This window comes from Lolium rigidum, chromosome 2 (assembly GCF_022539505.1).
Source record: "Lolium rigidum isolate FL_2022 chromosome 2, APGP_CSIRO_Lrig_0.1, whole genome shotgun sequence".
Taxonomy (NCBI): Eukaryota; Viridiplantae; Streptophyta; class Magnoliopsida; order Poales; family Poaceae; genus Lolium; species Lolium rigidum.
The window spans coordinates 74,950,147-74,968,637 of NC_061509.1; the positions used below are offsets into that span (position 1 = coordinate 74,950,147).

The window sequence follows — 18,491 nt, forward strand, 5'->3', positions numbered from 1 at the left end:
ATGACGCAAATAGTATAAGCTGAAGTGGTTAAACTCTGAGATTTTCTCAATATCCCTGCCTGCCTCATTCACATGGATTCTCGCTATGCTTCTGTAGAGAATAGCATTGCTTAGTAATAGAACAATATTTGTGGTACGAAATTTTAGCTAATTCCTGTTGATTAGTATCTATTATTTGCCCCTGGATTTTAAGCTTATTACATACTCTTATGTTGCCTACAGGTTACATGCAGTAGTGTCCAATTCTGGAAGTTAGCAAATGCCATTGGTTGAATGTTTGATGCTACAAATATATCTACTTCGGCTACAACTGTATCTGCTTTAAATTACTAATGAGCTTTTCCCCAGATTTCAGGGACTGGAAGTGGAAGGTGAATCATTTTGGTATTCTTACTGAAAAGAAAAGGTTAAGTATAACTAAGTTTAGAAATATATCTTCCCTTTCTGAGTTTAAGTGTCTCACTGTTATTGAACAGTTGCAGCCAGCAGATGTTGGCGTAAATCAACCTCATGAAAGTATGTATATGAGTAGTATTCTCTGAACTATCAAGTTTTAATTGGCATGTTAGCTTCTATTTGGTATACTTGCATCTTCATTGGGCTGCAGGAAGACTCGGGCATGGCTGCCACGGGCGCACGCGTCTACAACGACTCCGCTGCCAGGCTCTTAGTTTTGTTTTGCTTCTGATCTCTTCCATTCATTCTGGTTTAGGTGCTCCAAAGGTCACATGTCTAAAATAACACCACATCTTTTTTTAATGTTGTCTACCATAGTTGCATTCTCATGAAGGATATCAGGCTATTGTACTCGATGGATTTTTCTCCAGTTTATGTTGCTATAACTTCTGAATGATAGACCCCAGTGTCATGCAGTCTGTCCTTTTTGTTATTTTTTAATGTTTCATCGTCCATCTTTTCCTGTGATCATTCGATAAAAGTCTTCTACCTATCAGTTACATAATATCCGTGGGCATGACCCTATCATATGCGTTTTTTCTTTTAAGCATATGAATTATTGGTAAATCTTTAAATCCTATGCTCATAAGCGTTTTAGGAGGTAAAGATAAAGAGATAAATCTTCATATGACCGATGTTTCAGTGCATTCTTTTTCTACATTTACATATGTTCTTCTTTGTCCCCATCATGGACGCACTATCCACTACAATGAGAATATGATGCATGCAAAATGCTTGATATTTTGTGCTCTAATTTCCGCAGCAACGCGCGGGGTACCATCTAGTTACTCATAATCAGTCAAACCAACAACATGCATAGTGGTATTTCCTACCAAACCTTACTTTCTTATGATCTTTAAACTACACATAAAGAAAATTTTGAAAAGGTTGGAGGCAAAAAAACACATTATACTTGGAATAGCAAGTGCTATGTAGGTAGGTATGATAGACATTGGATCTGAGTTGAGTTTGGAAACAAGTCTATGCTTGTGTAAGAATTCAAATCTTTTGGCTAGCAAGAGATCTAAAAGCATGAAATAGTATCCATAGGCTATTCATTCATCATAAAACAATGATACTTAAAATTAAACATCTATGTATACTATCAAGAAGTAGCACTGAATAAGGCACATAACAAATCATCACTCAATAGAGCAAGTGAAACTAGAAATACAATATAGAAAATAAATTTCAGCTTTTAGGCACTCCTCCTTTTCTTTTAAATGCATGCAACTTATTTTATTTTGAACATTCAGAGATAAAGAGTTTGGTCCAGTATCTCATGCATATGCATAAAAACACTCAATATGACAGTCCTCTCATAAAACAAAACAAAATTAGACACAACTAAAACAATGACGCTTCAAGTTTTTGCGAACATTGAGGTGCTCAAACCAGGAACTTTAAATGAGTCCAGTGGGGTTGCATGGGCATCCCCAAGGTTATGATCTTCATCATACTTGAATCATCTTAGTGTGATATTCCTCCATTACCTGTGAAAAAATTTCAACGTAAATTTTTCTGCACATTCTTTTCTATGGGTGGCATTAGAGGTACAAAGAAATCATATTTGCTACTATTTTAATCAAGAATAAAATTATATCTTCATGAACCAGAGATCACATAATGTTCTACTCATTCTAGCATATTAAAATATCCAAGTAAAAATCATTTTGACACTCAAAGAATGGATCTAACAAAGAAAGGCAGAATCTGTCCAGAATTTTTGGTAAAAAAACATAATTTTTAGTACGACCTATACACCTCAAAAAATTAAGCCAATTTACGCAAAAATAGAGGATGAAAAGTTGCAGCTACAACATTAATATAAATTTTTAGGAGCTACCAGTAAGGAGACAAAAAGCATGCACTAAAAAGTGTAGCGCACAAATCAGCAACTCCATATTAGTTTGCTACTTTAAACATCCAAACAGGTAAAAACTTGATACTTTATTTAAAAACGAGAGAGTAAACTAAAAGAAAACTAGCATGCTACAGCAAGCATGCAAAAAATAAAAAGCACAAATAAAAACAGCTCGGGTTGCCTCCTGTAAAGCGCTTTCTATATAGCCATATGGCTAGGCTTACGACTTGATTCAAGTGTCATGGAAATTATGTGGTAGCATAAATTATACCCCCTTCTTCCTTGGAAAATGTTCCATACACTACTTATGAGGGAACTGAAATTTAACATTCTCTTCTTTAGAATCAATGATAGCTCATGTTGTTTTCACAAAAGGTCTTCCAAGGATTATAGGACTAGGGGTATTTCTCCCCATGTACATAACAATGAAATCAACATGTACATATGTCATATGCAATTCAACCATTACATCCTTTACTTTGCCTATGGATTGTTTGGTTGGATCATCAACAAATAATAAATCAATAGAGCATTTTCCCCATATTTTTAAGGTTGAGTAATTCATATAGCTCTTTTGATATGAAAAAAATACTAGATCCTAAATCTAGATTAGCATGGTGTGTTTCTTTGTCAATAGATATTAAAATCTTGGAGATCCACACATCCGCTCAGCCGTCACCACCACCGCCTAAAATCGAACTGCCCAGTCCGACCACCCCTCCGCTGACCCGCCACCACCGTTTTCTGCTGCTCGCCATGGCTAAGGCCGACCCGTTGCTAATATGAGAGGCGGGCAAAGGGCGCGACTGTAGATCGATTCTGGTGGTACAAAGGGCGCTAACGAGCACCACCGGGAAGCCGCCCAACCTGCAAGTCATGGAGGTACTTGTCCAATCATGGTTGATCCACCGCTGTCACCTACTCCCCGCTGACTGTCGGCTTCTATCGGCCATTCAACGCCATCCCCCGTTTGCCAAGGTACTGCATGGTAGAGAAGATTTTCTCCCACATCGGCAGTGATTCCTTGACCACCATCGACCGCCGGCCGATTATCAACTCCACGCGGCCAATAAGTTTGACACGAAGTGTCAAAGGTGACTTCTTTTAAATTTATTTGTTTCTAATTTTTTAACATTGAAGTAATTTGTAATATATATTATTATTATTTATATTGGTTTTGATTGACTACGCCATATTTGAAAAGGAGTTTGACATATAAGAGGAGGAAGAGACTATGGGTATTGTTTTGTTGTTGCATATGAATAAAATATGTATCGAAGAGGTGAAGACATGGTGGTTCCGTGAATGGCCATGACAATATTCGAATATTCTGAATTAAAGAGGACAACAATCTCACAAGATGCTAATTTGCCGAGAAACAGGTGTATCCGGAGAGGTATTTTCTCCATCGGTTTGAGGATGTCTATCGATTTGTTCAAGCACATTGCAGAGTGTGTGAAGATGTACGATTAGGTTCTTCGAGAAATGGAGGAATTGCGCCGCGGACCTTGGGCACATCACATACCAAAAGATCGATGTTGCATTGCGTATGATGGCATATGGTATACCGGCGGATCTTGTCGATGGTCATTTAGCCATGAATAAGAGCCAGAGCATCAAGTGTTTCAAGCGCTTTGCAGTGGCGATAGTTGAGTTGTTCGGGACGGAGTTTTTGAGAGCACCCAATGATCAAGACATGACACGTCTGTTGGAGGAGAGCATAACCTTTAGGTTCCCAAGTATGCTAGGCTTTATTGATTGTATGCATTGGAGGTCAAAGAATTGTCCCGCAGCAGGACATGGAAAGTTCAGAGGATACAAGAAGGATTCCACCTCATCTTTCAGGATGTGGCCGATAAAGAGATGTGGATATGGCATCTATGTTCTTCAACGCTCACCTCCTTTTGCAAAACTTACCAATGGCGAGTCCGCACTGGTGAAGTTTCAAGCAAATGGTCATACCTACAACATGTGCTAGTACCTTGCGGATGGCATCAATCATCAATCCGAAGCCAAGTTTTAAATAGCTTTTCGGGAGGCCTCCCGCTACGCTGTACGCCAAAACAAGAATAGCCTAAGGACGACAATTTTGCACATGGGTTCCGTACCCGTATGGGCACACTTTTATATACCCATGGGTAGTACTTATTTCCTACCTGTTAAGCCAAGTTTTGTTCCTTCTATGTTGGAGGGGTTTTCCACGTTAAATTTTTGTGTCTCCACTCTATTCTTCGTTATTTGCTTGTCGCGTTTATAACACTATTCCAGTGTTGCAAAAGGAAGATGGTGGAGACTAGAGAAATTTAATAATGACGAGAAACCTAATTCGTCACACTAAATTTAGGTGTCGTTACAACAGAAATCAACAGAGTAGACCAAGATATTCCCTCTGATTCATATTATTTGACTCTATTTTATCTTTATCTAGATATAGGTATATCTAATCAACTAATATGTCTAGATATATTCGTATGTAGATAAAGTTGAATTAATTAATTTAAATTGGAGGAAGTACTTCGTATAAACTCAATGCCGCTAGTTATCCATCGATTGTATACGTTGCATGCATTGCTCCGAGGACACATGTAAGATGGAAACGTCGGTAATGCATTTTCCGACTATTGAGAGGCTTCTAAACATGATTTGCAAATTGGTCCTGAAAGGTCTTAAAATTATGCTCCGATGAGCCGCCGTCCGCGATAGCCACCTGCACCTTCGCCTTCCACGCCGTCGAGCTCCTCCGTATAGCAGCGCCGTCCTTGGTGTCACCCATGACCAACTCCACGCACCTCGTGAGCTCCTCGGCGTCCAAAAACCTGTCAGCATCGATTGTGGCGCGCACGCCGATGTCCCACTGGACGACGAGGCGCGTGTTGGTGTCCTGGTCGGACCACTGCGGCACTGCCACCACCGGCGTGCCACACGCCAGGCTCTCCAACGTCGAGTTCCACCCACAGTGGGTTACAAAGCACCCGACTGCCGGGTGCGATAGTACCCGCACCTGATCGCACCACTCCACCACCATACCCCGTTCGTTGTCCCTGTCCTCATCATTGTCTCTGTTATCCTTGCGCACCACCCAGAGGTACGGCCGGCCGCTCGCTGCGAGGCCACGCTTCATCTCCTCCTTCTGCCGCTTGCTCGCCGACGACATGCTCCCAAACGACACATACACCACTGACCGAGCCGGCTTCGTGTCCAGCCACTCCATGTAGGCCTTTCCGTCGTGTACGAAAAGATCTCCTACGACGGCGTCTGGACTACTCCTAGTAGTGCCGTCGGCGAAGAGCGAGATGACGGCTGGTCCGATGGGGAACAAGTCCAGTTCAGGCACGGACGCGAGTGCGCCAAGCTCCAGCTCCTCGATGGTGTTCACTAGCACCATAGGTTTCCTTCCTCCAGTGCTTCTGTTGACGTCCAGGTCCAGCTGCTCGAACGTCTTGCGGACGTCGCCGAACGCCGCCACCATCCTTTCGTCCGAGAAGTTTGTGAAGAAGCTCGGGAGGTCGCGTATAGCCATTGGCGGGAGACCCGGCATGGCCACCGTGAACCCCGGCTCGGTGGCGTGCTCCGTGACGATCCTCTCGTACCCGTGGAAGTAGTGGTAGTACACGGCTAGCATGGTGGCGGGCTGGGTCCAGTAGAGCAGGCGTGGCACGCCGCGGTCCCGAGCGACCTCGGCGGCCCACCACATGAGCATGGCGTACACGACACACGTCACGGGCCGGCCACGCGCCGCGAGACGGTCCATCACCGCCGACAGGGTCTCGCTTCCGACGCGGCTGAACGCCTCACAGTACCTCCTCGCGTCGTCCCCGTCGCCGGCGAAGAGGCGGAAGCCGCGGTCATATCCGTCGGAGTACGGGACGTAGGAGACGGCGCCGTCGTGGACCTCCTGGTCCGGGGACGCGAGCGAGGGGAACATGAGCCGGTGCGCGGACACGGCGGCGGACAGCGTGACACGACCGTCCGGCGTGGCACGCGCGAGGCGCTCCGCCAGAGCGCGCGCCGGGTTGATGTGGCCCTGGCCCGGGAACGCCACGACCAGGAAGTGCTGCGGCGCCATGGAAGGATGGCTGGAGTCTTTCTTGTCTTCAACCTTGCTGGTGGAAGCATATGCATCGTCACTGAAGTTCAAAATACATATAGTGAGGCCTGGTTTGGCTCTAGCGTTGTAGGATAAGTATGGCGTAATATTCAGTGGCGCATTGAGGTCATGGCTTGCGGTAGCAACGGTTTGACTGATTGTGCTTCACCTGCTCTGCTCCGGAGATGTTGTCCGCATCCGCAAGGCACGGCGTGCACGAGGCGCAGCGTAATTACTTGAGATTTTGATACGGAAAATTTTGAGTAGGATTGTGCTTCTAAAACCTGCATTTCCTATCTTGCACGACCACACGTACCCTCCTATTATTTCTCGCGACGAGAGAGCGTTAAAAGGTCCAAAAGATGACGAGTGACTGATGGATATGTATTTGTTTCATTTGACAACGGTTTCTCGGTCGTGTTCCAGTTCCTTACCTACCACCTTATTTTATAAATAAAGAAGAATAAAAGATTTGAGTGTCGTGTTTGTGATTTTTTTTGTGTCGGGTCGTTGCAGCATTTTTTTTTTACCTTTTCCCCCTTCCAGCAATTATCATTCTAGACTTCAAGCAACAGAATTATCGAGGCAAAAAAAAAGTGGTCCTAAAACAGTATCTTAGCCCACCAACCTGTGGTTGGATGGGTAGGAGGGCAGTGGCACCCCCAGCCTACCAGAGTTCAAATTCTAGATTTGACACTTTGGTGTCTCATAAAGGCGGAATATTTTTTAGTGGGAGGCGACGTTCCCGTCGATAGCGAGGCGCCTGTGGTGACTTCATCAATCTCAAGACCCGGCGGATCAGTTCTTCAATGCAGTATCTTGGAGGTGCTCATAGGGGTAGGGTCTGCGTGCGTGCGTTCATAGGGGTGAGTGTGTACGCGTATGTATGAGCGCCTTTGATTGTACTGTGTTTCGCAAAAAAAAGAGTATCTTAGCTAACATACTCATAGATACAACCATACATTCTTTTGACAAGCTTAAGCTTCAGAAAGCATGAGAACAAGAAAAAACTCATCGATAATTTACACATTAATTAAGGGTTGGAGTGTTAACATTGGCAGAGAAACAAGGTTGCACAAAAAAAGCCCCAAGAGCTGGACAAATCACATATACAGTTGGTATCGACTACGATGGTATGGCTCTTAGCTACTCCCTAAAAGATCAACTTCGTCACATCCATTCACAGGAAGAGAAGTAATGACGCTATCATGGTCGCCTGATCTGGAACTTCAAAGAAGATGTGATGTGCGTACTTCCAGACCATAGCGAATGGGAAGCAAAAATTTCTAATCTCAAGTATGAATCTGGCACGTTGTTTGATAAAATTGAAATTTATGAATATAGACCTGATAGGATCTCTGCTCAGGCTCTCACCAACAATTTAGCCTACCTCCCATAGAGACCCGGAGGCAGAAAACCAAGCTCTCGTCCTATCCTTTACAATGGAGAAGTTCTTCAAGATACCAAAGTAGATATGGCACCACGAGCAGATGGGTTGACGTGTTGGATGCGCCCCTTTGTATTGCTGCTAGGGTGGGTCATGTTGAGGGAATGGTCCCACATCTAATCCTTGGTGGTATAACAAACTTGTCGTACTTATGCAACCTTGCAGGTCTGGAAGTGTATGCAATTTCCCGGATTGGTACAGAGATCTCAATAAGACAACCATGTTGGTTGAACTTGCCGAACCTATGAACTACAAGGAAGCAATGGAAAGCCCTGAATCCGAGAAATGGCTGGAAGCCATGAAATCCGAGATTGGATCCATGTGCAACAACAAAGTATGGACTTTGATGGATATTCCTGATGGCCACAAGATCATTGAGAATAAACGGATTTTTGAGAAAAAGATTAATGGTGACAGTAACATTATTGTCTACAAAGCCCGACTTGTCGCAAAAGGTTTTCGACAAATTCAAGGAGTTGACTATGATGAGACTTTCTTTCCTGTAGCGATACTAAAGTCATAAGGATTATTCTAGTTGCTGCATATTTTGATTACGAAATATGGCAGATGGATGTAAAAACAGCGTTCCTTACCAGCAACATTGAGGAAGAGTTGTGTACATGGTACAACCTGAAGTTTTTATCGATCCTAAGGATGCTAACAAAGTATGCAAGCTTCAACGATCAATATATGTATTGAAGGAAGCATCTCGGAGTTAGAGCATCTCCAGCTGTTGGGGCTCCCCAGGCCGAAATCCGGCGCTATTTAGGCCGGATGGATGTAATGTTTGGCCTGGGAGGCCCATTTTCCCAGCGGCGAGTCCAGGATGGATGAAAATTTTGGACAAATGCCAGCGAATTTAGACAAAACAAGACGAAATTCGTTCAAACATAGGCGAAATTTAAAGATATTTAACATATATAGGCGAGTTCGTACAAATATAGGCCGAATTCGTAATATATTTGAATTCGGCCAAATGGAAACATAAACTAAAATTTAAAAACGGCGTTCTACATGCCGAAACGGCGCCAGCGCCAACAGCGGCATCCCCAGGACGGGGGAGTTGCTGCCCTCGATGTGCGCAAGCACACTGGCGAGCATGCGGCCCGGCGCGCCCCACCAACGGCGGCGGCCGGCGGCGTTGTTGCACGCTGGAGGAGGGGGAGGACCGTCGTACGCTGCGAGTTCCCGTTCGTGCCGGAGACAGAAGAACTCGTTCCAGGCGTCGTAGCTTTCGGGGAGGTACCACTCCTCCGCGCGCTGCTCCTCGCTGAGGGTGACCCGCACAGCGTCGATAACGGCATCGAGCTTGTCACCTCCCACCGGAAGCGGCGGGATCGGGACGCCCCCCGTGCTCAGGCGCCATCCTCCAAGCACGCGGAAGTCCGGCGGCATCGGGTAGCCCGCCATGTGCAGAAGTCCCGCCTCCCACTTGTGTAGGGAACGCCGGCCGAAGCTGTTGTTCGCCACGCCTTTGCCGTGGCCCGCCATTGCTCGCTGGAGGAGGATTGGGGAGAGAAGACAGGGTTGGGGAGAGGAGGGAGACGGCGGTGCTGAATGGGCCAGACGCGGTAGGTTGCGCGATAAATAGAGGGAGCCACACGTGAATCCGAGGCGACGGCATTAACTCGCCGCGTGGAAGCTACGTGTCAGGCGAAGACTGACCGGCGGCAGGCTTTTGCAGCGCGCGGAAGAGGATTGGCCTTTGTCACCGACAAGTCGGGGCAACCAGCCGCGCGGGAAGTTTTCTCGATGTTTTCCACGCTTTCGTTTCCTCCGGACTCCCCGAGCGCTCCCCGGGGGGGCCGGGGATGACCTGGGCTCGCTGGATGGATGAAAGCCCCAATCCAGGCGAAAACGAGGATCTGGGGCCACGACTGGGCCGTTTTCGTCCATCAGGATGAAAAAAGGGGTCCTGGGGGTCTTACCGGAGAGACGGCTAGAGATGCTCTTAGAATCTTCGCTTTGATGACGTGATCAAAGAGTTTGGATTTCTCCAAAATCTAGAAGAATTATGTGTTTATAAGAAAATGAGTGGAAGCTCTATCGCGTTCCTAATGCTATATGTGGATGACATATTGCTGATTGGGAATGATGTGAATCTTATGAATAGTGTGAAGTAATATTTGAATAGCAAGTTTTCCATGAAGGATCTTGGTGAAGCTGCATATATACTAACCATTGAGATCTATAGAGATAGTGATAAGGGGTGGCCCGCTCTTCTCAGTAAGCAACGGTGGTGATGATGATCACGGGATGAACACAGCGGAGAATCACGGATGATGAAGTGGATGATAACTTGTATGACGCAACGAGATCTCTCGATTGGTCCCTGTCGCCAATGCAACATCCCTCAACCCTGCAAGATATTCGCAACTCCACACACTTGCGCACGTAGCCGCCGACCATGAAGCGGTAAGTTGCAATCTACTAATTCCCAATGGAACAACAGATCACACAAGACTTTCAGATCTACACGAAATCAAGCAATATGGTGTAGGGATTCAATAGTTTTGCAAAGCAAACAACTAAGAACTAGGGTTTATCTTAAACGTGGTCTAAAGCAACTTTGGGGGCGTCCTGGGCACTTATATAGGCGTCCGCGACGACCTCAGGTCGAAAAAGTACGAAAATAATCGACCTAGAATAGATTTGGTCGAGACAGACTCGAACACGGCCGGTCTGGGGGCCGGTCGACCGGGCCTGGGACCGGGCTGGCTGGTTCAAACCGGGCCTAGGACCGGGTGCTGACCGGGCTCGGGAATTGTCGCGCAGTAACCCTCCCGGTTGGCATCAGCTAGTTTTCCGGTTGGCGCCGGGGCGGACCCGGCGTGCCGCCCGGTCGAACCGGGCCAGGGACCGGGCGTGCCGGCGTGGCGGTCGGTCTGACCGGGTGCTGGGCCGGCCTGGACTTTGGCTTCTCCTCTCGCGCATGCCTCCCGCTCCTCCCTCGCGCGTCCATGGAATATCTTCATGTCCAGCTTCATGCCCAGCTTCACGTCCATCTTCACGTCCAGCTGCTCCTCTCCTCCTCGTGTGATGCTTGTCTCCTCTTCATACCTGATGATACATAAGTAACAGGACTTAGGCAGTATAAAGTTCTCATCAATAAAAGTATCGTTTAGGAACAAGTTCACCTCTTGTTTAAGTAGCTTCGCACGAGCCCTTGTAATAGGTTCAATCCGAACTTCATTGGACTTGAGCTTCACAGCAGCTTCATCTTCATTTGGTAATGACGAAGGTAGTAGTGTGGTAGGGATGTCCTCATCATCTCCCTCCCTTCAAAAGGCGTCGACCTCGACGCTCCAAGGTCTTCTCCGTCATATGGTGTCAAATCAGCAACATTGAAAGAATTACTGACACCAAACTTATCAAGTGGAAGATCTATCGAGTATGCATTATCGTTGATCTTGGCAAGTACTTTGTAAGGACCAGCACCACGAGGAAGTAACTTGGACTTCCGCAGCTTCGGGAACCTATCCTTGCGAAAATGTACCCAGACCATATCACCAGGCTTGAACAACATCTCTTTGCGCTTCTTGTTCATCCTTGCAACATTGCTCTTGCCTTTCTTCTCTATCAACTCTTTAGTCTTCACATGTATCTTCCGTAGAAAATCTGCCCTCTTGGATGCCTCCACATTAACTCTCTCATGTATTGGCAAAGGCAACAAGTCAAGTGGAGTAATGGGTTTGAAACCATACACCACCTCAAAAGGACACAGCTCCGTGGTAGAATGTACCGCCCTGTTATAAGCAAACTCCACATGCGGCAAACACTCTTCCCACTCCTTCGAGTTCTTCTTGATCATGGATCTCAACAGTTGTGACAAGGTTCGATTCACCACCTCGGTTTGACCATCGGTTTGAGGATGACAAGTAGTACTGAAAAGTAGTTTTGTCCCCAGACTTTCCCCAAAGTGTCTTCCGAAGTAGCTCATGAACTTCACATCACGATCGAAACAATAGTCTTCGGGACTCCATGTAGTCGTACAATCTCCCTGAAAAACAGGTTAGCAATATGCGACGCATCGTCGCTCTTGTGGCGAGCAATAAAGTGTGACATTTTAGAAAATCTGTCCACTACCACAAATATAGAATCATGGCCTCTCTTAGTACGCGGAAAACCCAACACAAAATCCATACTAATATCCTCCCAAGGTGTAGTAGGTGCCGGTAAAGGAGTATACAAACCGTGAGGCTTCAGCTTGGACTTGGACTTGTTGCAAGTAATGCGCCTCTTCACATACATGTCCACATCCCGCCTCATCTTTGGCCAATAAAAATGGTCAGCTAGCATGAGTAGCGTCTTCTCACGCCCAAAGTGACCCATCAAACCTCCAGCATGTGATTCCTGCAATAAGAGCAAACGCACAGACGATTCTGGAACACATAGTTTGTTAGCTCTAAACAAAAATCCATCATGTATGTGATATTTTTCCCATGCTTTACCAATAGCACACAAGCGATATGGTTCAGCAAAATCATGATCAGTAGCATACAAATCACATAGTACTTCTAATCCAGGAATTTTAACATCAAGTTGAGTTAATAGCATATTTTTCCTAGATAAAGCATCAGCAACAATATTATCTTTTCCCTTCTTATGCTTAATAATGTATGGAAAAGACTCAATGAACTCGACCCACTTAGCAAGACGCTTATGCAAAGTAGATTGAGCTTTCAGATATTTCAAAGCTTCATGATCAGAATGTATGATAAATTCTTTTGGCCACAAGTAATGTTGCCAAACCTCAAGAACTCTAATTAAAGCATACAATTCATTATCATATATAGGATAGTTCAACTTAGCACCAGAAAGTTTCTCAGAAAAATATGCAATTGGGCGACCCTCTTGCATCAACACATCACCAATTCCAATACCACTAGCATCACATTCAATCTCAAATTTCTTATTGAAATCAGGAAGTGCAAGCAATGGTGCAGAAGTTAACAATCTCTTTAGTTCATCAAAAGCATGATCTTGGGCTGCGCCCCACTCAAAGACAACACCCTTTTTAGTCAAATCATTCAAAGGTGCAGCAATAGTACTAAAGTTGGGCACAAATCTTCTATAAATCCAGCTAGACCATGAAAACTTCTTACTTTACTCACATTCATGGGAGTAGGCCAATTTTGAATAGCTTCAATTTTAGACACATCTACTTCTACTCCATGCTGAGAGACAACATAACCCAGAAATATGACCTTATCTTTGCAAAATGTGCACTTCTCAAGATTACCATAGAGTTTGTTATCACGCAACACTTGCAAAACATGTCGAATATGTATAGAATGATCAAATTCATTGCGGCTGTAGATTAATATATCATCAAAGTACACAACCACAAACTTGCCGATAAAATCACGCAAAACATGGTTCATCAGTCTCATGAAAGTGCTAGGTGCATTAGTCAAACCAAAAGGCATTACTAACCACTAATATAAACCAAATTTTGTTTTAAAGGCTGTTTTCCACTCATCCCCTTCTTTCATCCTAATTTGATGATAACCACTACACAAATCAATTTTAGAGAAAACAACAGCACCACTCAATTCATCTAGCATATCCTCTAAACGGGGAATAGGATGACGATATCGAATAGTAATATTGTTTATCGCTCTACAATCTACACACATACGCCATGTACCATCTTTCTTAGGAACTAGAATAACAGGAAAAACACAAGGACTAAGGCTTATGTGGATATAACCTTTGTCGAGTAGCGCTTGTACTTGCTTCTGTATTTCCTTCGTTTCTTCAGGATTCGTTCTATATGGTGCCCGATTGGGTAGCGAAGCTCCGGGGATCAAGTCGGTTTGATGCTCAATACCTCGCAATGGTGGTAGTCATGCGGGTACCTCCTCCGGAAACACATCTCCAAATTCCTGCAAAACATTAGAAACACAAAGAGGAAGAGGGGTCATGTCATTAGAAACCAAAACCGTACCCCTGTACAAGAGCACAAGAGGCATGGCTGTAGGATCCTCACTAAATTCTCTCATGCCTTCTTTGGTGGCTAATGAGACTAAGGAATTCACTCTCTCACTTTTCGTTATATCACTCACGACATTACAATTCTCTCGCCTATCTAAAGAAGCATCCTCCAAGTTTACTTCAACTTTCTGACGAGATTCATTGACAATTTGCTGTGGTGACATAGGCTGTAAGTTGATTTTCTTGCCCTTGAACTCCAAGTGATATGTATTGGCACGGACATTGTTTTGCATAGAACGGTCATAGAGCCAAGGCCGACCCAATAGTAGATGACACACCGTCATAGGAACCACATCAAAATCAATGGAATCCTTATACGGTCCAATCGCAAATTCAACACGCACCATGTGGTTTACCTTCATATCACCATTGTCGCTCAACCACTGAATATAGTATGGATGCGGGTGTGGTAGATACTTAAACTTCAGCTTGGTACACAACTCCTTGCTTGCTAAATTGCGGCAACTCCCGCCATCAATAATGACCTTGCAAGCCTTGTCAGGACCAACTAAAGCCTTTGTTTGGAACAAATTGCAGCGCTGAGTAGATGCACTAGGCAACACATTAAGAGCACGCTGCGACACAACAATGGTGCGAGCATCAGACGGATATGCATCTTCACCATCAGTGTCATAGTCATCATCTTCTGGAGCATTAGGATCAATATCATCTCCAGTCTCATACTCATTGTCCTCATTGATAATCATAACTTTATGGTTAGGACAATCCCTCTTGAAGTGACCCTTGCCACAACATGTATGACAAGCCATATCATGATTACGCGCAGTAGACATGCCAGACCCACTCGAACTTGCAGCAGATTCGGTCTTCTTTGCATTAGACACATTGGAGACCGGCTTACTAGACGGAGTAGAGTAGGGTACGGAGCGCGTCGATGGCACCTGCGCCGTAGGTGGGGGCGCACGAGGTGTAAAACGCCCAGCTCCCGTAGCACGACCTTTAACCTTTGCTTCGTCAGCCATTTGTGATTCAGCTTCTCTTGCATGATGTAATAATTGATTCATATTGGTGTAACTGTAGTGACGAACAATGCCTTTGATATCATACTTCAATCCGTTGAGAAAACGCTGCATTGTCATCTCGAGAGACTCACGGACACGGCCACGCTGCATCAGCATCTCCATCTCCATGTAGTATTCATCCACAGTCTTCACACCTTGTCGCAATAGGGTCAACTTATCATAAATTGTACGCAAATAATTAGTGGGCACAAAGCGAGAATTCATCGCCTCCTTCATAGCTCGCCATGTGACAATAGGTTGCTCACCATCCTCTTGTCGATTACGAACAAGTGCATCCCACCAACGCAATGCATAGCCATCAAATTCGGAAGAAGCAAGGTTGATCTTCCTATCTTCAGTGTAATTAGGATGTAAATTCCATAACTTCTCAATCTTGAGCTCCCAAGTGAGATATTCTTCAACATCAGCACCTCCTTCAAACTTGGGTATGGAGAATTTAGGCTTACCCAATCCATCTTCTTCCTCAAATCCACGACCATGGCATCCAAGTTCAGCCCAACCACGAGGACGGTTACCACGTCCAACACCACGACCAGGTGATGCATCCTGTGGATCAAGGTCTTCATCCTCTTGTTGTTGTTGGTTTGTAAGATTTTCAACAGACATTTGCAAAGTTTGAAGAGCGCGTTGGATATCCATCATTTGATCTTTCATTGTAGTGACAGTCTCATTAGTAGCACCCAGCTTCTGGGAGATCCCTTGGACCGTTCCCTTGAGCTCATCCCCTTGAGTGCGGAATTCACGTCGCATCTCATTACGAAGAGCTTCATACTCCCTCCATGTAATTATATCTGCAGAATTCTTGTTTTCCTAGTTAACAATTTTTTGATCATTAGCATACATGATTAGTAGGTTAGTGCACTAAATCAAAAATATATGGTGGTACTCTCACAACTCACTCAAAAACTGATAAGAAAAGGAGATCTTACCGTTCCAAAGTAAATTAGTGTTGCTTACCACTTGTAGTAACAACTAGTGCACGGATGTAGCGAAGCGAAAATCAAGGGTATAAGAACAAATCACACGGCAAAGCAGGATATATGTGGGGCTGTAGGTAGGCTACCTATTTGCACCAATAACAAGCTCTAGCGCTGACCGTAGACAACCAATGATACTCACACAAGGCGATAAATGTGGCAATGCAACTATATGGAGGAAAAAGGTTGCAATGCACTCGAGAGACGCTAGCAAAGCTCAACGAGACAGCCACAAGATTGCTCAACTACAGGTGCAGTAAAGTAAACTTAGGCCTACACTTGATTCTTCTATCACTTCACTTTTCTTTTTGGATTTTCTTTTTGTATAACACGCAGCCATGTAGCTCTTTTTGCTTCTTGTCTATTTTCTTAAATTTTTTTGATAGGACACTACTCCTTGATAACACGGCCAACAAAATATGCAAAGCACCAAACCCTAATGAGCAGTCTGTCGAGCGGTAAAACTAGTCTCTTCTGGGGAAGTTCCTAGTCACTTATATCGATAGGCTGTGTCTATGGTTGGGAAAAAGCACACTGTACGCTATGTGGACTCGGAGTAACAATAACTGAAACTAGATGATAGCGGAAACTCAAACCCTAACAATACTAGATGGAAGAAAAAGATACGCAAAAACAACTACGAAAAGCAACTAAAACTCGAAATTAGTGCAATCTAAAGCTATGGCAAACCCTAACCCTAATATTTTTGGCTTTTTCTGGATAGGAAAACACTCACAACTCAACTATGGGGTGGATTGTGGATGGCTTACCGAGGAAACCCGAGAATCTAAGACCAAGATGATAAGGGGTGGCCCGATCTTCTCAGCAAGCAACGGTGGTGATGATGATCGCGGGATGAACATAGCGGAGAATCACGGATGATGAAGTTGATGATAACTTGTATGACGCAACGAGATCTCTCGATTGGTCCCTGTCGCCAACGCAACATCCCTCAACCCTGCAAGATATTCGCAACTCCACACACTTGCGCACGTAGCCGCCGACCACGAAGCGGTAAGTTGAAATCTACTAATTCCCAATGGAACAACAGATCACACAAGAATTTCAGATCTACACCAAATCAAGCAATATGGTGTAGGGATTCAATAGTTTTGCAAAGCAAACAACTAAGAACTAGGGTTTCTCTTAAACGTGGTCTAAAGCAACTTTGGGGGCGTCCTGGGCACTTATATAGGCGTCCGGGACGACCTCAGGTCGAAAAAGTACGAAAATAACCGACCCGGAACAGATCTGGTCGAGACGACTCAGACACGCCTGGTCTGGGGGCCGGTCGACCGGGCCTGGGACCGGGCTGGCCGGTTCAAACCGGGCCAGGTACCGGGTGCTGACCGGGCTCGGGAATTGTCGCGCAGTAACCCTCCCGATTGGCATCAGCTAGTTTTTCGGTTGGCGCCGGGGCGGACCCGGCGTGCCGCCCGGTCGGACCGGGCTAAGGACCAGGCGTGCCGGCGTGCCGGCCGGTCTGACCGGGTGCTGGGCCGGCCTGGACTTTGGCTTCTCCTCTCGCGCATGCTTCCCGCTCCTCCCTCGCGCGTCCATGGAATATCTTCATGTCCAGCTTCATGCCCAGCTTCACATCCAGCTGCTCCTCTCCTCCTCGTGCGATGCTTGTCTCCTCTTCATACCTGATGATACATAAGTAACAGGACTTAGGAAGTATAAAGTTCTCATCAATCAAAGTATCGTTTAGGACAAGTTCACCTGTTTTTTAAGTAGCTTCGCACGAGCCCTTGTAATAGGTTCAATCCGAACTTCATTGGACTTGAGCTTCACAACAGCTTCATCTTCATTTGGTAATGACGGAGGTAGTAGTGTGGTAGGGATGTCCTCATCAGATAGATCTAAACATCTATTAGCATTACGCCAAAATACGTACGTAGAATAGATTTGAAGAGGTTCAAAATGGATCAAATCAAGAAGGGGTTCTTGCCTGTGATAAGAGGTACAAAGCTGAGTGTGACTCGGGGCCCAGCAACAGATGCAGATAGAGAGAAGATGTTAGAAGTCCCCTATGCTTCAGCCATAGGCTCTGTCATATATGTCATGCTATGTACTCGACCCGATCTAGCCCTTGTGGTTAGTTTGACTAATCATTTCCAGAATAATCGTGGAATGGAGCACTGGAAAGTTTTCAAGCACATCCTGAAGTATCTCTAGAGAACTAAGGATATGTGTCGTGTCTATGAAGGATGTGAAGAAAGGCTTGATGTAAAGGGTTACAGTGATGCAAGCTTTGTCGTCGTGGTCAACAGACAGATGCCATGGGATGGCTTAAGTTGGGGCCGAATGTGCGCTAGAGGATTCGGGGGAGGGTTTTGGTTATATGGGGATGGATTCCGGATGGAATTCCGGATGCTCTCTTGATGAACTTGGCCTTGGCCAGAGGTGGAAGAAGAAGAACACAAGAACTATCTCAGCTTTGGATCTCTCTATTCCATGATCGAACAAGGTTACAGGTCTTCAGTACAAGGTAGGACGTACCCGCGCTAGGGTGTGCTCCCTCTCCTTATATAGGGGAGAGGGTGGCTTACAGGGGAAGAAACCCTAGGAAACCCTAATGGCATCTTTGACTAGACAAACTACTTTACAAAGCCTCTTT

At 45.3% G+C, this 18,491-nt stretch overlaps 1 protein-coding gene across 1 annotated transcript; it reads right to left on the reverse strand.

The window, feature by feature from the left end:
- Window positions 1-4,860: 4,860 nt before the first annotated feature.
- LOC124686730 (cyanidin 3-O-rutinoside 5-O-glucosyltransferase-like) lies at window positions 4,861-6,418 on the reverse strand. The gene has a single exon (XM_047220630.1). It carries the CDS (start codon window positions 6,384-6,386, stop codon window positions 4,953-4,955), a length of 1,434 nt encoding a protein of 477 aa, XP_047076586.1. The 5' UTR covers window positions 6,387-6,418; the 3' UTR covers window positions 4,861-4,952.
- Between the last annotated feature and the right edge of the window lie 12,073 nt (window positions 6,419-18,491).

Coding starts and splice junctions, on each gene's coding strand:
- LOC124686730 (XM_047220630.1), bottom strand. CDS start 6,386: ATGGCGCCGCAGCACTTCCTGGTCGTGGCGTTCCCGGGCCAGGGCCAC.